The sequence below is a fragment of the Phocoena phocoena genome, chromosome 17 (assembly GCF_963924675.1).
Source record: "Phocoena phocoena chromosome 17, mPhoPho1.1, whole genome shotgun sequence".
NCBI classification, from domain to species: Eukaryota; Metazoa; Chordata; class Mammalia; order Artiodactyla; family Phocoenidae; genus Phocoena; species Phocoena phocoena.
In genome coordinates, this window is record NC_089235.1 from 56,551,402 (window position 1) to 56,574,655 (window position 23,254).

General features: G+C 32.8%; 1 protein-coding gene across 4 annotated transcripts in view; it reads right to left on the reverse strand.

Moving 5' to 3' along the window:
- CSMD3 (CUB and Sushi multiple domains 3) overlaps window positions 1–23,254 on the reverse strand; it is a 1,073,652-nt gene that overhangs the window by 929,482 nt on the left and 120,916 nt on the right. For all 4 annotated transcript variants that reach the window (XM_065895021.1, XM_065895023.1, XM_065895022.1 and 1 more), the window contains exon 3: window positions 4,873–4,985. In XM_065895021.1, coding sequence (XP_065751093.1) covers window positions 4,873–4,985 — 113 coding nt within the window. The remainder of the gene's footprint in view (window positions 1–4,872; window positions 4,986–23,254) is intronic.

Below are 23,254 nucleotides of genomic sequence, written 5' to 3' on the forward strand. Positions count from 1 at the left end.
GGGGGGGGGGGTGTCGGGGCATGCCATGGATTAAGATGTTTCTATACCTAAGTTAGCCAGACTCTATGGAACCCTAAGGGCAAAATATTTGAATTTGATCGAGAGACGAAAAAAGTCTCTGCACGTATTACATTTCCTTGCATTATGTTTTAAAAATATGATATCTCTCATTCTTAAAAGTAAGGTAAAGATCCATTAACTTCTTTTATGAACCTAACCTACCTTCATTGTTAGAAAACTAATATATGTAATTTTGATACATAAATTTCTCTTGCTACAATTCAGCTGTCTTGCTAGAAGCATAACTGACTTCATTCTAAGTTGTAATCTCTCCATTAAAGTTCATGGTACTGCAGTTTAAATTTATAAAGCTTAGGAATAAAAAATAACACCTAAAATTAAAAATCACTAAAGTCATTTGACATTTTCAAGTGAAAACTTTTGATAAACATGTGTGATGGATAGCTAAAATAGAATAATAAATAGTATAAACATTCTTCTGTACATCAAGTGTTTAAAAAGGGCACAGAATATATGTCACATGTAATATACACAAAAATATATTTCAGCTTTTATATTTCATATTGTTTTATACATAGCATTATCAGTAATTCTTTTGTAATGTTCTTTTGCACTAAATTTTATGTGGTCATATATATTTATAATGGAATTAGTTTGTAGTTAGGTATAGAATAAGTCTCCAAAATATATACAGTTTATATCTCTAGGGTACTTAAACCTATTTTTACATTAAGGTTAGCGCTTTATTGAATTCTTGCTCATTACAATTTTTCATATAATTTTCTAGGGTGAGAAAAATCCATGTAAAATGTTTAGCTCTGTGATTGACACAAGGAAATAACTCAATAAATGTTACCTAGTAGTAATACTGTTATTAAACAAATTTTTATGTTTCTTAATTAATATGTGAAAATGATTGAACAGCAAATTTGCTAAAACTGATATTGTTATCCCTGTAATATCTTAATTACTTAGTCATACACATCAATAGGGCATAATAGCTACCTTGAGTTTGAAGTGATTTTCAAGACTTTATTTTTATGTCTGTTTCTGATCATTGAAGGTTCACTGATACATACTGAAATTAGTCATTGAGATTCTCCTAGACATTAAACTAACCAATTCATATAATATATAATAATATTTAATGATTACATGTAATATGTATATAATCCACTATATGCTTGCATTATATTACTTCCTACAATAAACAATTCTAAAGTGATAAGATAGTCCATGGTATATCTTTATGATCTTGCACCTATAAAGAATGATTATGTAGCCTTGAAAGTAAAATGTGAAAGGAGTCCATTGTACAAAATAACTTGTAGCAGAAACTAGAATATATTTTGAATTCTGTTTGGCAGATCTGGAAAGACAAAAGAGAATTTCCATTGTGTGCTCCACAGAATACAGATGGTACCAGTTTTATCCTGATCAAATTTTGAAAGATGGTTATATGACTATTCAACTTAGTATACACTAGTGTTTTTCCAGCTTGTTTCACAGAACACTATTCTACTCATTTGTTTTTATAAATGTTAAGAAACATGAAAACAAAGTTCTATGAGACAAATTTTGAGAAATACTGACAAGAAATCCAAGTGTATGATAGACAATAATGAGGAAAAATAAAAATATATTCAGCTAGATATTAATGGGGAAAATTTTCCACAGAAATTTAACACCTCGCAGCTTCAGCTTCAAGAAGTTTAAAAGCATTTCTGATAAATGGTTAAGAGCTCTGAAACTCGATCAAAATTTGTGAAACGGGGACATCACCCTCCACAGTTTTAAAGTATATGGGCTGAAGTAAGACAGCAGAAGTTTGTAACAACAGAGAAGGTCTGTGAAGATCACAGATGATGTACATTTATCAATTATTCTACATTGGATTTGCAATTGGAATTGCAATGCATATTCTACGGCTTCACCCCACAGTCTGATTCAGGATTGTAGTTGGGGCCAAGAATTCTACATTTTAGCAGATTCTCCAGATGATTCTGATACATGTGGTCCACTATTGGCAATTTGAGAAGCACAGAAAAATGCACAAATATCACTAATAAATAGAGATCTCATAAATTCTAGTATACAAGGACAAAGTCTCAGGAAACTTTAAAAAATAAAGAAAATAATTATTAGTAAGTGATTATATGGAGGGAGATGAAATGAAAATAAATGAGATTCAGACATTAGGTTCATCCTGCAAACAAAACAAAACAAAACAAAAACACAGGTGTAAATTTAGAGGACAGGCTTTGAAATTTCAAACTAAGTTTTCTGAACTTCACAATACTTACCAGTTGGCCTTGACAGTGTCATTGGCTATGGTTAAATAAATAAATGCTTGTAGCTACTCCCTCTGTAAAATATTACAAAGTGTTGCACATGGTGTGGTAGGACTAATGAAGCCTAACCCACATGCCCACACACACACCCCAGAGTCCCTGGAACCTGTGAGTATATCATATTACCTTGCAAAAAGGACTTTGCACATGTAATTATGCTTAAGGACTTTAACTTGGGGAGATTGGGTCTACATGGATAATCAAGGCTAATCTAATGACATAGGCCCTTAGAAGCTAAGAAATTTCTCCAGCTGAAGTCAGAGATGTGTGGGAAAAGAAGGTAGTAGAGAGATGCACTAAGAAGGGAACATCAGAGAGATTTCAAGTATGAGAAGGATTCATTTCACCAGTAGCTAGCTCACAAATGTAGGTCTTACATGCAAGGAAGAGAGAGGCCTCTAGAAATGGTGGGCAATAGATCTTTTCCAGAGCCTTCTGACAAAAGCCTAACCAGCTGACATTTTTATTTCAGCCTTATGAAATTCTGAGCAGAGGACTAGCAGAGACGACCAGGACTTTTCAGCTACAGAACTGTGAGATAATATATTTTTGTTGTTTTGCTGCTAAATTTCTGGTTGTTTGCTATGGTAGCCATAGAAAACTAATATACATGGTAGAAGATACCCATCACAAATCAATACCTGAAGATGTTCTGCAGGATGATGACCAATCCCTCAGTACTACCCAGCTGCCTAGTACCTTATATTTTAAGTCAGGATCTCCCAAACATACAGTGAAATGTCATGAAGATATATGAATCCATTTTCACTGAAGCAGAAAAGACAGAAATTTAATGTTGTATATGTAGAAACAATGGAGAGCTATGAAAATATTTTTGACAGTATTTCATGAAACTTGACAGTCAAACCAGAAAGTATGGCAATATTATAATACATCTTCCAAGTTCCTACAATTTCAGTATACTTACTATTCACTGAAAGAATAAACTAACCTAAAATATCTTTATACTTTGATGAACGGAGTGCAAGTTTTCTATTATGGAGCCTTTAAGAGAAAACTTGTGTTACTAACTCCTTCAATATTGCCAAAATTACACTTAAAATTAAACCTTTGTGTTTGTAGTGTTTTAAACTATGAATTAAGTTGCCAAGATAAAAATATTCAACTATTGTGAAAGTACCTTAAAAATAATGATTATTACTATCACAATGGAGGAAAATAAGTCTTGGAATGCATCCTCCCCTGCTAAGAGAAAGACAGTTCAGAAATGTATTAGGTAGAAAATAGTGTTCAAAACTGCTGTGATATGGCATTATTAAGAATATTATAAAAGAGAAAATATTTTTACTCAACAGTTTGCTAGCAGGTATTTTCTTCCTAGGGAGAAAGCACTAGATGAAACTTTCAGTTTAAAACTTTCCCCACATGCAAACTGTTAACCTGTATACTAAAGCAATTCTATTTTATATATGATTGTTTTCTAGTGTGCTCTTTAAACATATTATATTTTGAATTATTATGTGCTTTAGAAAGTAACCACCCCTGCTACTGTATTTGTATATCTCTTATCATGATGTTACATCTGGTGTGGTGCATTTCGGTAATATGGACCTGGGGAGGCGAGTTTAATTCTCTTATGCTATTCCTATGGGTAAGGAAGGGACCCTTCCCTAAACTAGGTGAGATTTTATTGTCAAGTCACATAGAGAAGAAATTACAACTACATGACCTCAATATGAAGCACTTGAGAACAGGTTATTTTTACCTTCAGATTTTTTTACACCTTAAAAAGGGAAAACAATACAGATTCTGTACATTTTTAAGACCATCAGCAGAGCCTGTGGTGTCACCCAATTATGAAACAATAATTGTATAGTGAAACATGAGTACCCACACTATGTGGGATAAATAAAGATTATAAATGACGTCCAGTAAGTTCAGGTTTTGATACTAAGTGAGCTTGTAGCAAACTTCCAGATAAAAAACATCAGTTTCAAGTGCTTCTTTATTTTCCTCTTTGTGGTTAAGGGATTATGGATCTGTGGGACTGGAAATACTGGTTTAAAATGAAAAATGTCAACTCTTGTCTCTTAATAGAATTTACCCTTTATTCTAACTTGCAGAGAACACAAATGACCAGTTTATTTTATGGCAGAGAGGCAAAGAACAGAGGAGAATAGGGTGGAGTCTGTGATGCCTGAATCTCAAATCAGGCCTAGTTTCCTTTTACTCTCAGATTCTGTTCCCTTTTATTAAGGTTTAAACCTATAGAGATGCCATGGTCTCATCTCCTAAGAAGATTTAAGGGCAAGATTTTCCTCTGTCTAGGCACACTGCAATGAAACATTAAAGCCTACTAATTCTAGCTTTTTATTATATATTGATGATTATTGAGAAAGTGAATCTTGGTATAAGATTTGATGTAGCAGGATGAACTATAACTTCTGTCCTGGTGATTTTTCTTCTGTTTTTACCCTGGAGAATTTTGGTTTTACTACATTGAACTGGGCAGTGGTCCTTTTATATTACCATCACTTACCTTCATAGTATACTTTAAATCCATGAGCACTAACTGCAAAATCACTGGTCAAACGTAGTGAGAACACAGATTTGGTACTTGTCACTGGTGGTGGCAGATGGAATCCTGTTAACCTGAAACATAAACAGAATTAATTATTAGCTATAGACATTTTTCCTAATAGAGTTAAAGAGTATTAGAAGTCATTTTATGAAATCCCTAAGCTTTGTGAGTATGTGTGGTGTGAATTAACTTATGACATGTTGATTAGAACATGTCACTCATTGGAAGCAATTGCTATAAGTATATATAAATATGTTTATGTGTGTGTGCTATTACTGTTTATCATGTCTATCCCATATATCATCTATATGAAAATATTGATCAATTCAAACTTTGGGAGGTAAGTTATGAGATTATGGGTCTGTGCATATTTTAGCTGTTGATTTTAATAACACTTAGAAGACATTTTTGTTGAATTTTCCTGACAGTTTAAAATATATATGAGTGGGAAATATTTCATGAAATTTAATATTAAAGGAAGAGATGTGATCTAAATATGAAATCTTGAAAGTAAAATGTCTACATGTGAGAAGTGATTTTGTTTTATCAGATTCCAGGAAGTTCTATTAAAATTAATAGTTGCAAATTATTTTAGGTTAATAATGCATAAGTTTACATAACAAATATTTCTCTGATATTTTTGCCCATAATTTACTACTTATTTTTCTAATAAATTATTGCATATAATAAGCTCGATTATATAAAATATAATTTACAATTGACACTTAATAAAGCAGAAAAGAAAAATTAAAAATAAGAAAAAGCACATTCATTGGATATAATTTTTATAAAACTAATGAAGATGAATAACTTTAAAAATTTTCTATGAATTGCCTTTATGTAACGTTCTCATTTTTTTATTCTTAATATGAGAGTAAGGATTGAGAATTTTATGCAATGGAATTATATTATTTTTTAATATACTTGCTATTTTTGCCCAGCATTACATAGGTAGAATTAGTCTGTACTGAAATTATCAAATATTTTTATTTCTGAATAGCAGTAGTTCTCGTTTGTCTCAGGCCTACTTACTCTAAAAATGTATTAAGAACCCCAAAAAGATATTGCGGGCTAGATCTATCAATACTTACGCTATTTAAGTTTAAACTGAGAAACATTTTAAAATGTGCATTAGTAATATCATTTTAAAATATCTAGATTAAATCCATTATGTGTTGACATAAATAATATTTTAGTATTAAATAACTATCTTTTCCAAAACAAAAAACGACAAGAATACACTGTGCTTTATTTTTGCAAATCTCTTTAATGCCTGTCCCATTAGTAGAAAGTAGCTAGATTATCATATCTGCTTCTTTATTGAATATATTGCAATATGTTATTTTGTTTGATGGGTGTGAAGAACCCTGATCTCACTTAGACATTTAGTTGTAAAAGGGAAGAGTATTCTAATAGCTTTTGCTTGTAAAAGTGGTTATTCTTCTTTGATACTACATAAAAACTTGACTAGTTACAATGTTGAATTCAAACCATATCAGCTAATTTTTTTGCACTCTGTAACATTAAAATCCTTTGGTTCACCTTGTCCTTGCAATAGATTGTATTTACTCATGCATTTTTCAACATTATGCATGCATTGGTCATTTGAAATACATTGGTTCACTGAGTTAGAGAGATCTTCCAAATATTAATACACTTCATTATAAAATATTTAAAACTCACATTTTTATTTCTATTGATCGCACCAGAAAAATCTTTAAACTTGGGGAAGCTCTAAAGCTTACAGTGGTGGATTGAAGTTTTCCAAAATTCTAATTTTTTACTTGAAAACTCAGACTTCATCACTGACAGCAAATCCTGTCAGTTGTTTTCCTTGAAGTAACAAGTCAGGTTCATATTTTTCAGAGGGGCAGGGGGGAAATAGATACCAAATGGCTAAGTGTGACTAACCATAGTTTATCTGTTAATCATTCTTTCAAATAAAAAGTTTGTTCCATGAAAAACGTGGCTAGTTCAGCTGATAACTCAAGCTATTTTTCCTTCAGACAACCATCATATTTTAGTAGGCATAGAAAGGTTTTTGTTTGTTGTTTTTTCATTTTTTTCCATTTTTGCACAGGTCATTAAAAAGAGGAGTATTACAGGGTGGACATTTAATGACATAATTAATTATAGCTTTAGCAGGAACATTCTTAAGTACAATTGGATTTTTTTTTTTTTGGCACTGCAAGTGTGTGGCAGTAAAGAATACAATAACTAATGATTACTAGTACAGTTTGAAGTCACTGACTTGTGTTAATGCACCAGCAGTTTTATACCCAGCATTACTTTTGTGCATGAGGGCAAATGCCAATACAGAGAAAAAGGTGAATAATGCCTCAATAGTATTATGGAAATAATTTTGATTTCATGGACCCCCTGAAAATGTCTCAGAACTTTCAAGGATACATGGTTCACATTTTGAGAACCACTGTTGTATAGGAATCTACTGCAATAAATATACCACAATTCATTTATTCACTCACTGTTGATGAACATTTGGGTTATATATACTTTGTTCAGTATGTTTTCATCAACATCCTTATCAAAGTCCACTCTTGGGACTTCCCTGGAAGTCCATTGGTTAAGACTCCACGCTTCCACTTCAAGGGGCGCGGGTTCGATCCCTGGTCAGGAACTAAGATTCCCACATACCGCACGGTGAGGCAAAAAAAAAATATATATATATATATATATACATACAGAAAATACAGAAAAGTCCATTCTTAAACACTTTCATAGCAATTTTCTCTAGAGTATATAAGCATTTACAGCTTTAAATTTTCCTCTTTTTGCTGCATAAGCTATACCCTGCAAGGGACCTAGTCAAACTTTTTTCTATATTCCTTTGTGATTTCCTCTTTGTTCCATGGTTAGAAATACATCACTTAAATTATAAACATATGGGTTACTTTAGTTATATTTTGTTACCAATGTGTATCTCATTTACATTATAGTCAGATAACATTTTCTCTATGAATTTAATCCTTTGAAATTCATTCAAATTTGCTTCATGGTCAGATATTGTAAATTTTTATTATGTGCCTAGTTTTCTTATAAAGAACAAGCATATTATTTTCCTATACTTAATCCAAGTTATCACAAACTTAAACAACACCCATTATTATCTCACAGTTACGTGGATCTAGGCAGAGCATAACTCAACTGATTCTCTGCTTAGAGTCTCGCAAGAATGGAATCATGGTGTCAGCTTGGCTGCATTGCTTTCTGGAAACTCTGCAGTTACATCTGCTTCACTTCCAAATTCAGCAGGCTATTGCCAGAATTCAGTTTCATGAAATTGTAAGATTAAGGTCCTCCTTTCTTGCTGGCTGTTAGCTTGGGGTTATTCTCAGCTTTTAGAAATTGAAGGCATTCCTTGGTTTGTGGCCCCCATCCTCCATCTCCAGAGTCAGCAATGGCAGCCCAAGTTCTTCTCATTCTTCAGATATCTGTGGTTTCCCCTTCTATCTCATCCCTCTGCTGCTCAGGCTGGAAGAAGTTCTCTGCCTCTTCTGCCTCTGCTTTTAAATGCTCATGTAATTAGATTGTGCCCGAATGGATAATTCAAATATCTTCCTATTATAACATCTGTAATCTTAATTCCATTTGTAAAATTCCTTTTGCCATGTGATAGAACATATTCGCAGGTTCTGAGGGAACCATTATTCTGGAATCATTATTCTGCCTACCATAATGGGTATATATCAGAGGCTAGGTGCAGTCCCGAACTCCTAATGAAACAAATTAGTTTTCCATGTCTTAAAACTTTATATAAATAAAATCATATAATAAAATTATTCTACCTCTGGCTTCTTTGATTCAACATTACCTTTGTATTATTATAGCAGTAGTATGGAACTTAATTTTCATTGCTCTATAGGATTCCATTTTATGAATATACTTCAATTTATTTATCCATTCTATTGTTGGTGGACTTTTTTTTCCAGTTGGCTCTTTTATAAATAATACTGCTACGAATATGTGTTACATGTTTTGTAAGCATTTATACATATTTCTCTTGAGAATATACCTAGTACTAGAATTTCTGGGTAATTGGGGAACTAATTGGTTGTTAAATAATTTTCTAGATCTTTTCAACATTATTTCGTGATATAAAGATGTAAAAATAAAGTATTCCCCACTTTAAATGCTCAGAGTATTTTTTCAGAAAAATAAGAAACATTGTCAGGGAAAAAAAAGGACAAATGATTTTGCAACAAAAGAAAGTCTGAGAACCTATTTACCTTATAACCAGACTGTTACGATGTTATATATGATATTATACTATGAAAAGTGGCCTTCCAAAATTGCCTGGGCTCTAATCCCTGGAATATTTAAATATGTCACCTTGTATGACAAAAGGAACTTTACAGATGTGATTAAGTTAAAATCTTAAGAATAGTAAATTACTCTAGATTATCTGGATGGATCAGAGTATTCACAAGGGTCCTTATCAAAGGAAGGTAGGAGGATCAGAGAGAGAGTAGGAGATGTGACAATGAAAGCAGAGGTTTGAGTGATGCAGTTTCTGGCTATGAAGCTAGAAGAGGGACACAAGCCAAAGAAGGGCAAGCAGCCTCTATAAGCTGGAGAAGTCAAGGAACAGATTTTCTCCTAGACCCTCCGTAAGAGATGCAGTCCTGCTGACACCTTGAGTTCAGCCCACTTAAATACATTTTGGACTTCAGTTCTCCAGACTGCAAGATAATAAATTTATGTTGTTCAAACCACTAAGTTTGCAGTAATTTGTTGCATCAACAGTAGGAAACCAATGCATAGCTCTCTGTTGGGCTTTGAAATATACATTTTTAAAAAGTGTCTAAAATATTAATTTATTCTACAAATGAAAATAGAGGTCCCATGGAACCTAGTGACCACTGTAATTCACTGAGACTCACTGTGGCACTGAGCTTATCAGTGCAACATTTATTTGAAAATAATGTTTTGAAAACCTTTCTATATAGGTAAAACATGCAATTTCACCCTCAGATTAGAAGGCATAAGAGACTGGGAGATATTAAACAACTGGATCAAGTTCAAAATAGGGCCAGGTCTAAGACTACAACATACTGTTTTGTCCCATTTTCTAGTGAACACCCTGTTTATCCTCTCATTGTCTTTGGCACATTTATTAAATCAAAATATTAAATATTTGAACTACTAATGTACATATAAATTATTTTACATGCAATCTCAGATTTTTATACTTGTTCAGATACATTAAATAATCCAATATTTTTAGGCAATACTTAGAACCTTTTACCATTAAATTTTCCAAAATGATAGAGGACAATGTGAAGAATTTTTCCCACTTATCAAAAGCAAGTTTTTTTCCAGTTATCCTTAAATACTCAGTATGTAGTGGCATGTTGTATAATGGAAGATTTAGTTTTCTTTTTCACTTCAGTAAATGATGGAAGATGTATGTTTTTAAACTTATTTTCATGATAGTTGTACCATTATGAGGATTTACAGTAACTTGTTTTACTCCCTCCCGTGATACATTACTTGATTGATTTGAAAATAAACTTGAAGTTATGAATCCCATTAGTTACTTTTCTTTACAAGACTTCATTTTATAATTTAATATTTATGTGTGATTATTTATTAAGCTTCTCTCTTTCTCCTTTGGGCACTAAACTCCCTGAAGTCAATGCTTGGAACTCAATAGTTTTTCACCAGTTCTTCATGCAATGCATTCCATGTAAGAGGCTCTCTTAACATGGTTAAATTAATGAACTGGAATGACAGAAAAATGTGAAAGCCATCATAATGCTTTCTTTTTCAAACGAAAAATTTGTTCTTAGAACAGTGTTTTCAAGAATCATGAGAATGTAAAGAAATGCCAATTGTTAAGAAAATCCAAATAGTCTATTTAGAGACTCTTGTTCAGAGTTACTTTTTACCATGTTATTAATCTCAAGAGTTAAAGGGAGACCATATATTTTATGTATACCTATTTGAAATATCTTTTAGGATATAACTATATAATTTAAACATTTATTTTCCAGGTAAAACTAATATGAATTTTATCTTCAATGTGAGTTAAATTACAGTAGTTAAATATACATGTATTTTACCTGAATTTAACACATTTTCTATGTACTGTAAAAGCATAATATTTTATGGATAAGCATAATATTTTTCATGGAATTCAGATATTTGTGAAATTTAGTTTTTTATATATTGTTTTATACCTTATCAATTATATTCCCTTCTTATTGACATATGATAAATTTGCATAGTGAATGACATTTTATGTTCCTTTTAAAGAATACCAGAGTGTAATTTTATTTTCACTGAATTACAATTGAAGAAATCACAGCTCAGAATTGATTAGTAAATTGTTTAAATCCATACAGCTGGTAGGCAGTGGAGCAAAGATATAAACCCATAACTTCCAACTCCAGTCTATCTCTCTCCTTATGATTTTCCCATAGGGGAAATTATTTTTCCATGAGGGCAAAAATGCATATTTAATTCATCCTTTTTTCTCCACAATGCCCATATAAATTTCTTAACAAATATGTGAAATAGATAAAAACATGATCACATGATAGCTTTAAGTAGTTGAGGCTGGTAAAAAACTGTGTCATAATTATGAAGTCATTGAATTAAAGGCCTGGAAATTAATGGGGAACCACTGCCTGTACATGTTGATACCTTTATGGCAAAGGTTACCAGTGGTTAGCAAAGATATTTCCTGACTAGGAAAACTAAATAAGATTAGCAAACAGAAATGTCAGGGGAAAGTCCTAGATGATGCAATGTTAATGTCCTTCAGATATTATTTTTTATAAAAGTTAAAATTTGAGGAGTAGCCAATAAAGTATTGAAATATATTAATTTTGCTATGTAGCTACTTTGTTTTATGACATCACAACAATCAACATTTTCTCTCACCATAAATTTGATGCTTAAAAATGCATGTAAACTCAGATTAAAGAACAATAATTTCCCTTTAATACATTTAGGTTCATGAAAAATTCAAAACATTTCCTCTATTTCACATTTGTATTTGGTGAATGTTTCATCATGAACTACTTTATGGCCATTGTTTCAGTAAGTTCTCTCTTGTGACAGGACGGCAGAGCATGTTGGTTGTTTTTTCATCTTACATTTAATAGTTTCTAATGTATAACCGCTATTCTACCTTTCCCCTAATCCCGCATGCACCCCTAATCGTATTTTAGCATTTTGTTACTTACTACACAAAACATTCATCAGAAGCTGTGGAATGTGTTAAAATTCACACACTTAAAGCAAGTGGTCCTATCACTTCTCATGCCTGCTTTTAATAGATGAAAACATTCTTGAAGCATTTCCTCTTAAAAAGATTCAGAAACATTAATGATATTTCATACTGTAATGAGTAACTAGTTACAGAGAGAATTAAATGATTAACTTGTAACTTTATATAATGACTAATATGAAAAGTACTAAAATAATTATTTGGTAATTAATGCAAAAATGATAGAAATTTAAATTACCAGAAAGTCATTTAAAATGTCAATGCATATGCTTTTTAAATAACAGGCTGTTTGTTTAAGATCTTCTTAAATTAATGGCAATAAATGTGCCATTTTATAGCTTAATGTAACAGAAACCCTTAAAACATCAACACTGGTGGATAAAAATGATGCCTCTATCATTATCTAAATGTGTTTATCAACTTTTAACAGTGCGATGTTATTATTTCCATGAGACTTGAGCATAGAGAATGACTAGATCTATACTATCTTTAACAATGTAATCAAAGGGCTCTTTTAATATATACATTTTTAATGTACCTATCAACTGATTGCAATATTTCAAACTTTCTCTAGTTAAGAGAATTAACATAAAAGTCACAGTTTTAAATTAAATGGCTATTAGCATATTACTGCTTATAGTGAGACAGAGGGAAAACAGACATGAGGAATGCAGAAAGAGAGAGAGAGGGAGCTTTATTTAAAAACTGGTAACATTACCAAAGTCCCAGGATTTTGTGATTGTTGAGTAAGACAATTCATGTGAATGGTCTGGTGTATTTTTTTTTTTTCATTGAAGTAGAGTTGATTTACAATGCTGAGCCAATCTCTGCTGTACAGCAAAGTGACTCAGTTCTACACATTCTTTTTTTAATATATTCTTATTTTTTGGAACCTAAGAAATAGCCATAAAACGTTAGTTTCATTAGTGCTATGACTCAAAATCCATTGCCCTTTTGTCTGCACTCAGTGGCATACTAAGACTAGGATAAATTCTATTATAACACCAGCATTTCCACAGTGGTTTCTCATTACTCACAGTAAGAGTTTTGGATTTGAATAATCTTACAATTTTACTTTGGTTATACAGTTCTTAAAAATGATCCAGGTAATATACAGTGAATTATCAGCTGAAACAAACTGTTAACCTATTTAATTTCAAAATGAATGGGAAAACCACAGGAACAAATAGATCTTTAAAGTAATGACTGTTCTGTGAGAATAAGTCATGCATACCCTATTGATATTGGGGTACATGAAGTACAACAGCATAATTCATGGTTATGTCAAGATGACAGTAATTGTAATATTAAAGGAAAAGATGGCTGCAGCAATATTTGAATGATTATATAATTTGTTGAGAGTAATGAGCTGTAGCTTCTATCAAACATAAAATTCCCAAAAAGCCATCATGTGTGAGGATGGCAAATTCACAATGTTAGAAACATGTGCTAGGTATAGATTTAGATATGGAAATGGATATAGATAATGATATACATAGGGTATGGGTAGGGATAAGATAAATATGGATGTGACTATGAACATTGTAAAGATATAGATAGAAAAGTAGGCAACTAACATTCATTTCTACTCTTTTCTGTTCTTTCCATTGTATTGAAGTGCCTGTGAATCTTGGAACTACGCTTGCTAGACTACCTCTCTTTGCCAGCAAAGTTGTCTATTAGATTTTGCCCATGAAGGCAATTCCATAAGACTTAGAATGTGAATTGAGTATAAGCCATTATTATGTCTTGGTAGGTAAGTGCATTGGATTCAGCAGGTGTTAGAGGTGAAGATTTTTCATCAGCTTACCAGAATTCTTATTTAAAACAATTGTTTCGGTGCTGCAAAAAAACTGAGCTTGCAATTAGTGTTTTCCTGCAATTTCTGCAAATTTCTGATTTCTTGAAAGCTAGTGAAGGTTCTCTCTGACCTTCATACCGCAGCCTTAAATTCAGAAATCTTGTTATTAAATGTGTTCCTACTTTAAGTATGTCAGTTTCTTTCCTTCTTGTCTGAACCCTGAGAGATGCACAAATACTATAAAACCACTATCCCGTGGAGAAAACATTTTCTTCCCTCAAAAACATAGCTTGAGAATATCTTTAACTCTGTATGTTAATAATCATAATATCTGTAATCATAATCTATATGTTACATAGTTACATATTTATATATAAAATATATTTTTTAAAAGAGCATAAAGTGAACATAGGAAATTCATGTGGAAATATGAATTGACACATCAAACAATACCAGTATAACAATAGATCTTTTGTGGCAGTGGGTTGTATTAATATTATTTTTCTTTTTACTTGAATATTTTCCAGTGATCACATCTCACCCCAAAATATTTGACTTTGTAATTAGAAATCACTGTTTTTTAAATGAATGAAATGAGGTTGCTCTGATTGGTTCATGCAGGTAAAAAAAAAAAAAAACCACAAATATATTGGTAGCTTTCATGGCAAGTTTCCATATTCTATGCATTTTTTTAGCCCTTATATCCACCAAGAAAAGTGTCACATATATGGCAAGATTCTGAAATTTTATTTTTGAACAAATACCTCAAAGAAGCAAATCTTTAAAGAAATATACATATACTGTATTAATTTTTAATATATAGAAGTTTGAAGATAATATTTTATTACCAGATCTTGCCACTGATTTTGTAATGTCCTTACATTTGGTATATATGTATGTACAAATTTATGATTTTCTAATATTAGTGTTTTAAAATCTGCATTTAGTTAGGAAGATTATTTAGAAAATAATTGTTTCTTGAATTCTTTGAATTAATTTTTTGTCCTTCCAAACTTTGGTCCAAATAACTATTATAATCTTTATAAAATCAATGTAAGTTAAGGATTTGTTAAATACCATTTCTGAATGTACATAGAGTTAACTTGTGATGTTTTTCTAAAAATACCAGTTATAGATACAATAAAAATGTCTTCTAAAAAGTACATGACCATGAACTTAATTATATATTTTTTATTTGATAAATTCAATCCTTTTTCTATGAGGGCTCAATATCTTCTAGATATATTTAGAATATCAAATTGAAACATCTATGAAAGATTAGTTCTCTTTGACACAATCATTTTTTGACGCATATATGCCTTTGGATGTATGTTATGTCATAAAAGCAAAAGGGTAATTTTTTAAAAAGTGGATCCTGATATAAATATGGGTCCTTATACCCTTTAATTCTCTTGACCTTTTAGTTTAGATTTAGTAAAATTACAGAATAAAAAAATGGTTAATAAAAGTTATCTGATTCTATAGTTGTCTAGTTTAAAGTAAATCTTATCCATCATTCAAAAATGGTATAATTGAAAAATAAAAATAAATGTAACCAATGAGCTGTGCTCTAACCTATTTAGATTCAAACTTCAGTCTCTTGGAAACCTTTTTTTTTTTTTTTGCGGTACGCGGGCCTCTCACTGTTGTGGCCTCTCCCGTTGCGGAGCACAGGCTCCGGACGCGCAGGCTCAGCAGCCATGGCTCACGGGCCCAGCCGCTCCTCAGCATGAGGGACCCTCCCGGACCGGGGCGTGAACCCGCGTCCCCCGCATCGGCAGGTGGATCCCCAACCACTGCGCCACCAGGGAAGCCCTGGAAACCTAATTTTTTGATCTTGTGAAAGTTATTGATATTTCTGAAATTTTTCTCATCTGTATAATAGGAGTATTGGGAAGAATATCTGAAATGATGCTATGAGAGTTGCATATAAATAGCCTGATATAGCCTGTGTATTCAGAAGATGTTAGTTTTTAACAGATACAGAATATCTATAGATCCCCTTAGAATACATATATTAACAAATCTAAAAGAATTCAAAAAGAGCTAATCTGGGATGCCTAATCTAAAAGTTTTATTTAGGGTTTTAGGATGCTAAATGAAATGTTTAGTTATGAAAAACATTTATATTTATTAGAACATCAAGTTGCTCTCTGTGAGATAAACAGGCCTTTTGATATGCCATTTTACAGATGAGAAATGAATGTTCATGAAGAATGAGTTACACAAGAAATATTGCTAGTTACTGACATAACACCATGTGTAGTTTACTTTTAGGATATCAGTGCTGTTTTACTGAAAACAGGCTAACGGAAGTAAACTTTTCATAGTTTTGCTGTAAAAGATTGAATAAATATAATCCATAGAACGAAGTGGTTAAACTCGATGATGACATCTTATGTTTTATGTTTTGACCCGTGTTTTAATGATTTAATTTAGTCTGTTTCTTTACTAAAAGCCACCTCAATTCTTTTTGGCAACATGCCTAGTATAAACAACAAATGATTGTGTATACTCTTGAATCCTTGCCTTACTCAGCTTTGAAAGAGTCTTTTATCTTGACAAAAAGTTCTAGAAACCCTGTCTGTCCTTGAGATCTATCCAGTCATTAATTTGAATGCTCCAAAGTGAAGAATGATATCTAAGGAGAAGAGTCATTAACTGCCTAAGGTGCATCAAAATTTTAATTGGCATTTTTTCTAATTCGCTTGTATGCCCTATGGCAATGAAATACATCTTAAGTTATCTAAAATTTGGGGGAGGAGAATACTAGCCACGGTATAACAATTTTTTCAAGCTCGTCCATAGAAAAACCCACTTCTATTCTCAATTTCTGTGTTTTGTGGAGTCTGTATTTTCTTTTTTTAATTTATTTTTTTATACAGCAGGTTCTTATTAGTCATCAATTTTATGCACATCAGTGTATACATGTCAATTCTAATCGCCCAATTCATCACACCCCCCCACCTCCCGCTGCTTTCCCCCCTTGGTGTCCATAAGTTTGTTGTCTACATCTGTGTCTCAATTTCTGCCCTGCAAATGGGTTCATCTCTACCATTTTTCTAGGTTCCACATATATGCGTTAATATACGATATTTGTTTTTCTCTTTCTGACTTACTTCACTCTGTATGATAGTCTCTAGATCCATCCACTTCTCAACAAATGACCCAATTGCACTCCTTTTTATGGCTGAGTAATATTCCATTGTATATATTTACCACATTTTCTTATCTATTCGTCTGTCAATGGGCATTTAGGTTGCTTCCATGGCCTGGCTCTTGTAAATAGTGCAGCAATGAACATTGGGGTGCGTGTGTCTTTTTGAATTATGGTTTCCTCTAGGTATATGCCCAGTAGTGGGATTGCTGGGTCATATGGTAGTTCTATTTTTAGTTTTTTAAGGAACCTCCATACTGTTCTCCACAGTGGCTGTATCAATTTACATTCCCACCAACAGTGCAAGAGGGTTCCCTTTTCTCCACACCCTCTCCAGTATTTGTTGTTTGTAGACTTCCTGATGATGCCCATTCTAACTGGTGTGAGCTGATACCTCATTGTAGTTTAGATTTGCATTTCTCTAATATTAGTGATGTTGAGCATCTTTTCATGTGCTTCTTGGCCATCTGTATATCTTCTTTGGAGAAATGTCTATTTAGATCTTCTGCCCATTTTTGGATTGGGTTGCTTGCTTTTTTAATATTGAGCAGCATGAGCTTTTTATACATTTTGAAGGTTAATCCTTTGTCCGTTGATTCATTTGTATTTTCTATGCAGTGCAATTACTAAGGTCATATTTGGATTAACAGTAAGCAAAATTCATGTTGCCATTTGGATCTCATTAATATAAGAGATAAATGAGAAAAACCTGGTGTTACTTCTCTTTATTTATTGAGTATACAGTTGTTAATATCACACATGCAATTACCACACAAACACACACACACAGTCTACGCCGGGAAGTCAGGCAGTAGCGAATCTGCATTTCCCAGACATTGTGTTATACGAGAGAGATAATCAGGATACAAGGACTGATTCTCACTCTGAAGGTGGAAATCTTCATAGACAGCAAACTGGATTGGGTTGTACCACTCTTAGTCAAACCTTTCTGATAGCCTGGAGACAGGGACTTGGAAGTACAGTTAAAACAGTGGAGTGCACTGCCATAGAGTATATACCCTAAGGCTATTTGTTTCTATGGTCTAACAAGTCGTTTATAAATTTTCTAATAATTTTTGTGGGAAAGTTGTTTTCTACCTCAACATTATATTTATTCTCAAACTATCGCATCGTTTTTTCAAGTAACACAAAATACATTAGGAGTTTTGGATAGTACTGTATTTTAATTTCAGAGAATGAAACAATATGTATTTCATATTGTTCATATTCATAAATAATATGTAGTGAATATAACCATGAATATAGTGAAGATCTCCATTTTCCAACTTTATGCCTTACAGCACTATATTACAATTTTTTATCATTTAGATTCTGTATAATACTCATCAAATTTATATCAACAAATTACTACTTTTGTTACTATTTGCAATATAATATGCTTTCAATTTTTCTCATTCAGCTTTAAGGACATACATAGGCTCAAAGTGAAGGGATGGAGAAGGATATTCCATGGAAATTTTAAAATAAATTTGTAAATAAATATCAAATATAAATAATTGATTATTTTATTATTAATTGATTATTATAAAATCATAATGTAGTACTGGTCACAACATAAACTTTATATTCTTAAATTATGTACTTCATTTTTATTTCTTTTTTTTTCCTTGAGAATTCTAAATTGTTTCTTTTTTTTTAACATCTTTATTGGAGTATAATTGCTTTAAAATGGTGTGTTAGTTTCTGCTTTATAACAAAGTGAACCAGCTGTACATATACATATATCCCCATTTCTCCTCCCTCTTGAGTTTCTCTCCCACCCCCGCATCCCACCACTCTAGGTGGTCACAAATCCCTGAGCTGATCTCCCTGTGCTATGTGGCTGCTTCCCACTAGCTGTCTATTTTAACATTTGGTAGTATGTGTAAGTCCGTGCCACTCTCTCGCTTACCCTTGCCCCTCCCTGTGTCCTCAAGTCCATTCTCTATGTCTGCATCTTTATTCCTGTCCTGCCCCTAGGTTCTTCATAAACTTTTTTTTTTAGATTCCATATATATGTGTTAGCATACGGTGTTTGTTTTTCTCTTTCTGACTTACTTCACTCTGTATGACAGATCCTAGGTCCATCCACCTCCCTACAGATAACTCAATTTCATTTCATTTTATGGTTGAGTAATGTTCCATTGTATATATTTGCCACATCTTCTTTATCCATTCATCTGTCGACGGACACTTAGGTTGCTTCCATGTCCTACCTATTGTAAACAGAGCTGCAATGAACATTGTGGTACATGACTCTTTTTGAATTATGGTTTTCTTAGGGTATATGCCCAGTAATGGGATTGCTGGGTCATATGGTAGTTGTATTTTTAGTTTTTTAAGGAACGTCCATACTGTTCTCCATAGTGGCTGTATCAATTTACATTCCCACCAGCAGTGCAAGAAGGGTCCCTTTTCTCCACACCCTCTCCAGCATTTATTGTTTGTAGATATTTTGATGATGGCCATTCTGACTGGTGTGAGGTGATACCTCATTGTGGTTTTGAATTGAATTTCTCTAATGATTAGTGATGTTGAGCATCCTTTCATATGTTTGCTGGCAATCTGTATATCTTCTTTGAAAAAATGTCTATTTAGGTCTTCTGCCTATTTTCAGATTGGGTGTTTGTTTATTGATATTGAGCTGCATGAGCTGCTTGTAAATTTTAGAGATTAATCCTTTGTCAGTTGCTTCATTGGCAAATATTTTCCCCAATTCTGAAGGTTGTCTTTTCATCTTGTTTATGGTTTCCTTTGCTGTGCAAAAGCTTTTAAGTTTCATTAGGTCCCATTTGTTTACTTTTGTTTTTATTTCCATTTCCCTAGGAGGTGGGTCATAAAGGATCTTGCTGTGATGTATGTCACAGAGTGTTCTGCCTATGTTTTCCTCTAAGAGTTTTTTAGTGTCTGGACTTACATTTAGGTCTTTAATCCATTTTGAGCTTATTTTTGTATATGGTGTTAGGGAGTGTTCTAACTTCATTCTTTTACATGTAGCTGTCCAGTTTTCCCAGCACCACTTATTGAAGACACTGTCTTTTCTCCATTGGATATCCTTGCCTCCTTTATCAAAGATAAGGTGACCATGTGTGTGTGGGTTTATCTCTGGGCTTTCTATCCTGTTCCATTGATCTATATTTCTGTTTTTGTGCCAGTACCATACTTCCTTGATTACTGTAGGTTTGTAGTATAGTCTGAAGTCAGGGATTCTGATTTCTCCAGCTGTTTTTCTTTCTCAGCTTGCTTTGGCTATTCAGGGTCTTTTGTGTTTCCATACAAATTGTGAAATTTTTTGTTCTAGTGCTGTGAAAAATGCCATTGGTAGTTTGATAAGGATTGCATTGAATCTGTAGATTGCTTTGAGTAGTATATTCATTTTCACAATTTTGATTCTTCCAATCCAAGAACATGGTATATCTCTCCATCTGTTTGTATCATCTTTAATTTCTTTCAACAGTGTCTTATAGCTTACTGTATAGAGGGCTTTTGTCTCCTTAAGTAGGTTTATTCCTAGGTATTTTATTCTTTTTGTTGCAGTGGTAAATGGGAGTGTTTCCTGAATTTCTCTTTCAGATTTTTCATCATTAGTGTATAGGAATGCAGGAGATTTCTGTGCATTAATTAGGTATCCTGCTACTTTACCAAATTCATTGATTAGCTCTAGTAGTTTTCTGATAGAGTCTATAGGATTCCCTATGTATAGTATCATGTCATCTGCAAACAGTGACAGCTTTAGTTCTTCTTTACCTATTTTGATTCCTTTTATTTATCTTTCTTCTTCAATTGCTGTGGCTAAAACTTCCAAAACTATGTTGAATAATAGTGGTGAGAGTGGTCAACCTTGTCTTGTTCCTGTTCTTCCTGGAAATGTTTTCAGTTTTTCACCACTGAGAATGATGTTGGCTGTGGGTTTGTCATATACAGAACTTATTATGTTGAGGTAAGTTCCCTCTATGCCTACTTTCTGGAGGGTTTTTATCATAAATGAGTGTTGAATTTTGTCAAAAGCTTTCTCTGCATCTATTGAGATGACCGTATGGTTTTTCTCCTTCAATTTGTTAATATGGTGAATCACATTGATTGATTTGCATATGTTGAAGAATCCTTACATTCCTGGGATAAAACACTCTTGATCATGGTGTATCAGGCTTTTAATGCACAGTTGGATTCTGTTTGCTAATATTTTGTTGAGGATTTTTGCATGTATGTTCATCAGTGATATTGGCCTGTAGTTTTCTTTCTTTGTCACATCGTTGTCTGGTTTTGGTATCAGGGTGATGGTGGTCTCATAGAATGAGGTTGGGAGTGTTCCTTCCTCTGCAATTTTTTGGAACAGTTTGGGAAGGATAGGTATTAGCTCTTCTCTAAATGTTTGATAGAATTCGCCTGTGAAGCCATCTGTTCTGGGCTTTTGTTTGTTGGAAGATTTTTAATCACAGTCTCAATTTCAGTTCTTGTGATTGGTCTGTTTGTATTTCTTCCTGGTTCAGTCTCGGAAGGTTGTACTTTTCTAAGAATGTGTCCATTTCTTCCAGGTTGTCCATTTTATTGGCGTATAGCTGCTTGTAGTAATCTCTCATGATACTTTGTATTTCTGCAGTGTCAGTTGTTACTTCTCCTTTTTCATTTATAATTCTATTGATTTGAGTGTTCTCTTGATGTGTCTGGCAAATGGCTTATCAATTTTGTTTATCTTCTTAAAGAACCAGCTGTTAGTTTTACTGATCTTTGCTATTGTTTCCTTCATTTTTTTTTTCATTTATTTCTGATCTGATCTTTATGATTTCTTTTCTTCTGCTAACTTTGGGTTTTTTTTTTCTTCTTTCTCTCATTGCTTTAGGTTTAATGTTAGGTTGTTTATTTGAAATGTTTCTTGTTTCCTGAGGTAGGATTATATTGCTATAAACTTCCCTCTTAGAGCTGCTTTTGCTGTATCCCATAGGTTTTGGGTTGTTGTGTTTTCATTGTCATTTGTTTCTAGGTATTTTTTGATTTCCTCTTTGATTTCTTCAGTGATCTCTTGGTTATTAAGTAGTGTATTGTTTAGCCTTCATGTGTTTGTATTTTTTTACAGATTTTTTTCCTATAATTGATATCTACTCTCATAGCCTTGTTGTCGGAAAGGATACTTGATATGATTTCAATTTTCTTAAATTTACCTAGGCTTGATTTTTGACCCAAGATATGATCTAATCTGGAGAATGTTCCATGTGCACTTGAGAAGAAAGTGTATTCTGTTGTTTTTGGATGGAATGTCCTATAAATATCAATTAAGTCCATCTTGTTTAATGTATCATTTTAAGCTTGTGTTTCCTTATTTATTTTCATTTTGGATGATCTGTCCATTTGTGAAAATGAGGTGTTAAAGTCCCCTACTATGATTGAGTTACTGTCAGTTTCCCCTTTTATGCCTGTTAGCATTTGCCTTATGTATTGAGGTGCTCCTATGTTGGATGTATAAATATTTACAATTGTTATATCTTCTTCTTTGATTGATCCCTTGATCATTAGGTACTGTCCTTCTTTGTCTCCTGTAATAGTCTTTATTGTACAGTCTATTTTGTCTGATATGAGAATTGCTACTCCAGCTTTCTTTTGATTTCCATTTGCATGGAATATCTTTTTCCATCCCCTCACTTTCAGTCTGTATGTGTCCCTACGTCTGAAGTGAGTCTCTTGTAGACAGCATATATGTGGGTCTTGTTTTTGTATCCATTCAGCCATTCTATGTCTTTTGGTTGGAGCATTTAATCGATTTACATTTAACGTAGTTATCTACATGTATGTTCCTATTACCATTTTCTTAATTGTTTTGGGTTTGCTATTGTAGGTCTTTTCCTTCTCTTGTGTTTCCTGCCTAGAGAAGTTCCTTTAGCATTTGTTGTAATACTGGTTTGGTGGTGCTGAATTCTCTTAGCTTTTGCTTGTCTATTAAACTTTTTATTTCTCCGTTGAATCTGAATGAGATCCTTGCTGTGTAGAGTAATGTTGATTGTAGTTTTTTCCCTTTCATCACTTTAAATATGTCCTGCCACTCCCTTCTGGCTTGCAGAGTTTCTGCTTAAAGATCAGCTGTTAACTTTATGGGGATTCCCTTGTATGTTATTTGTTGTTTTTCCCTTGCTGC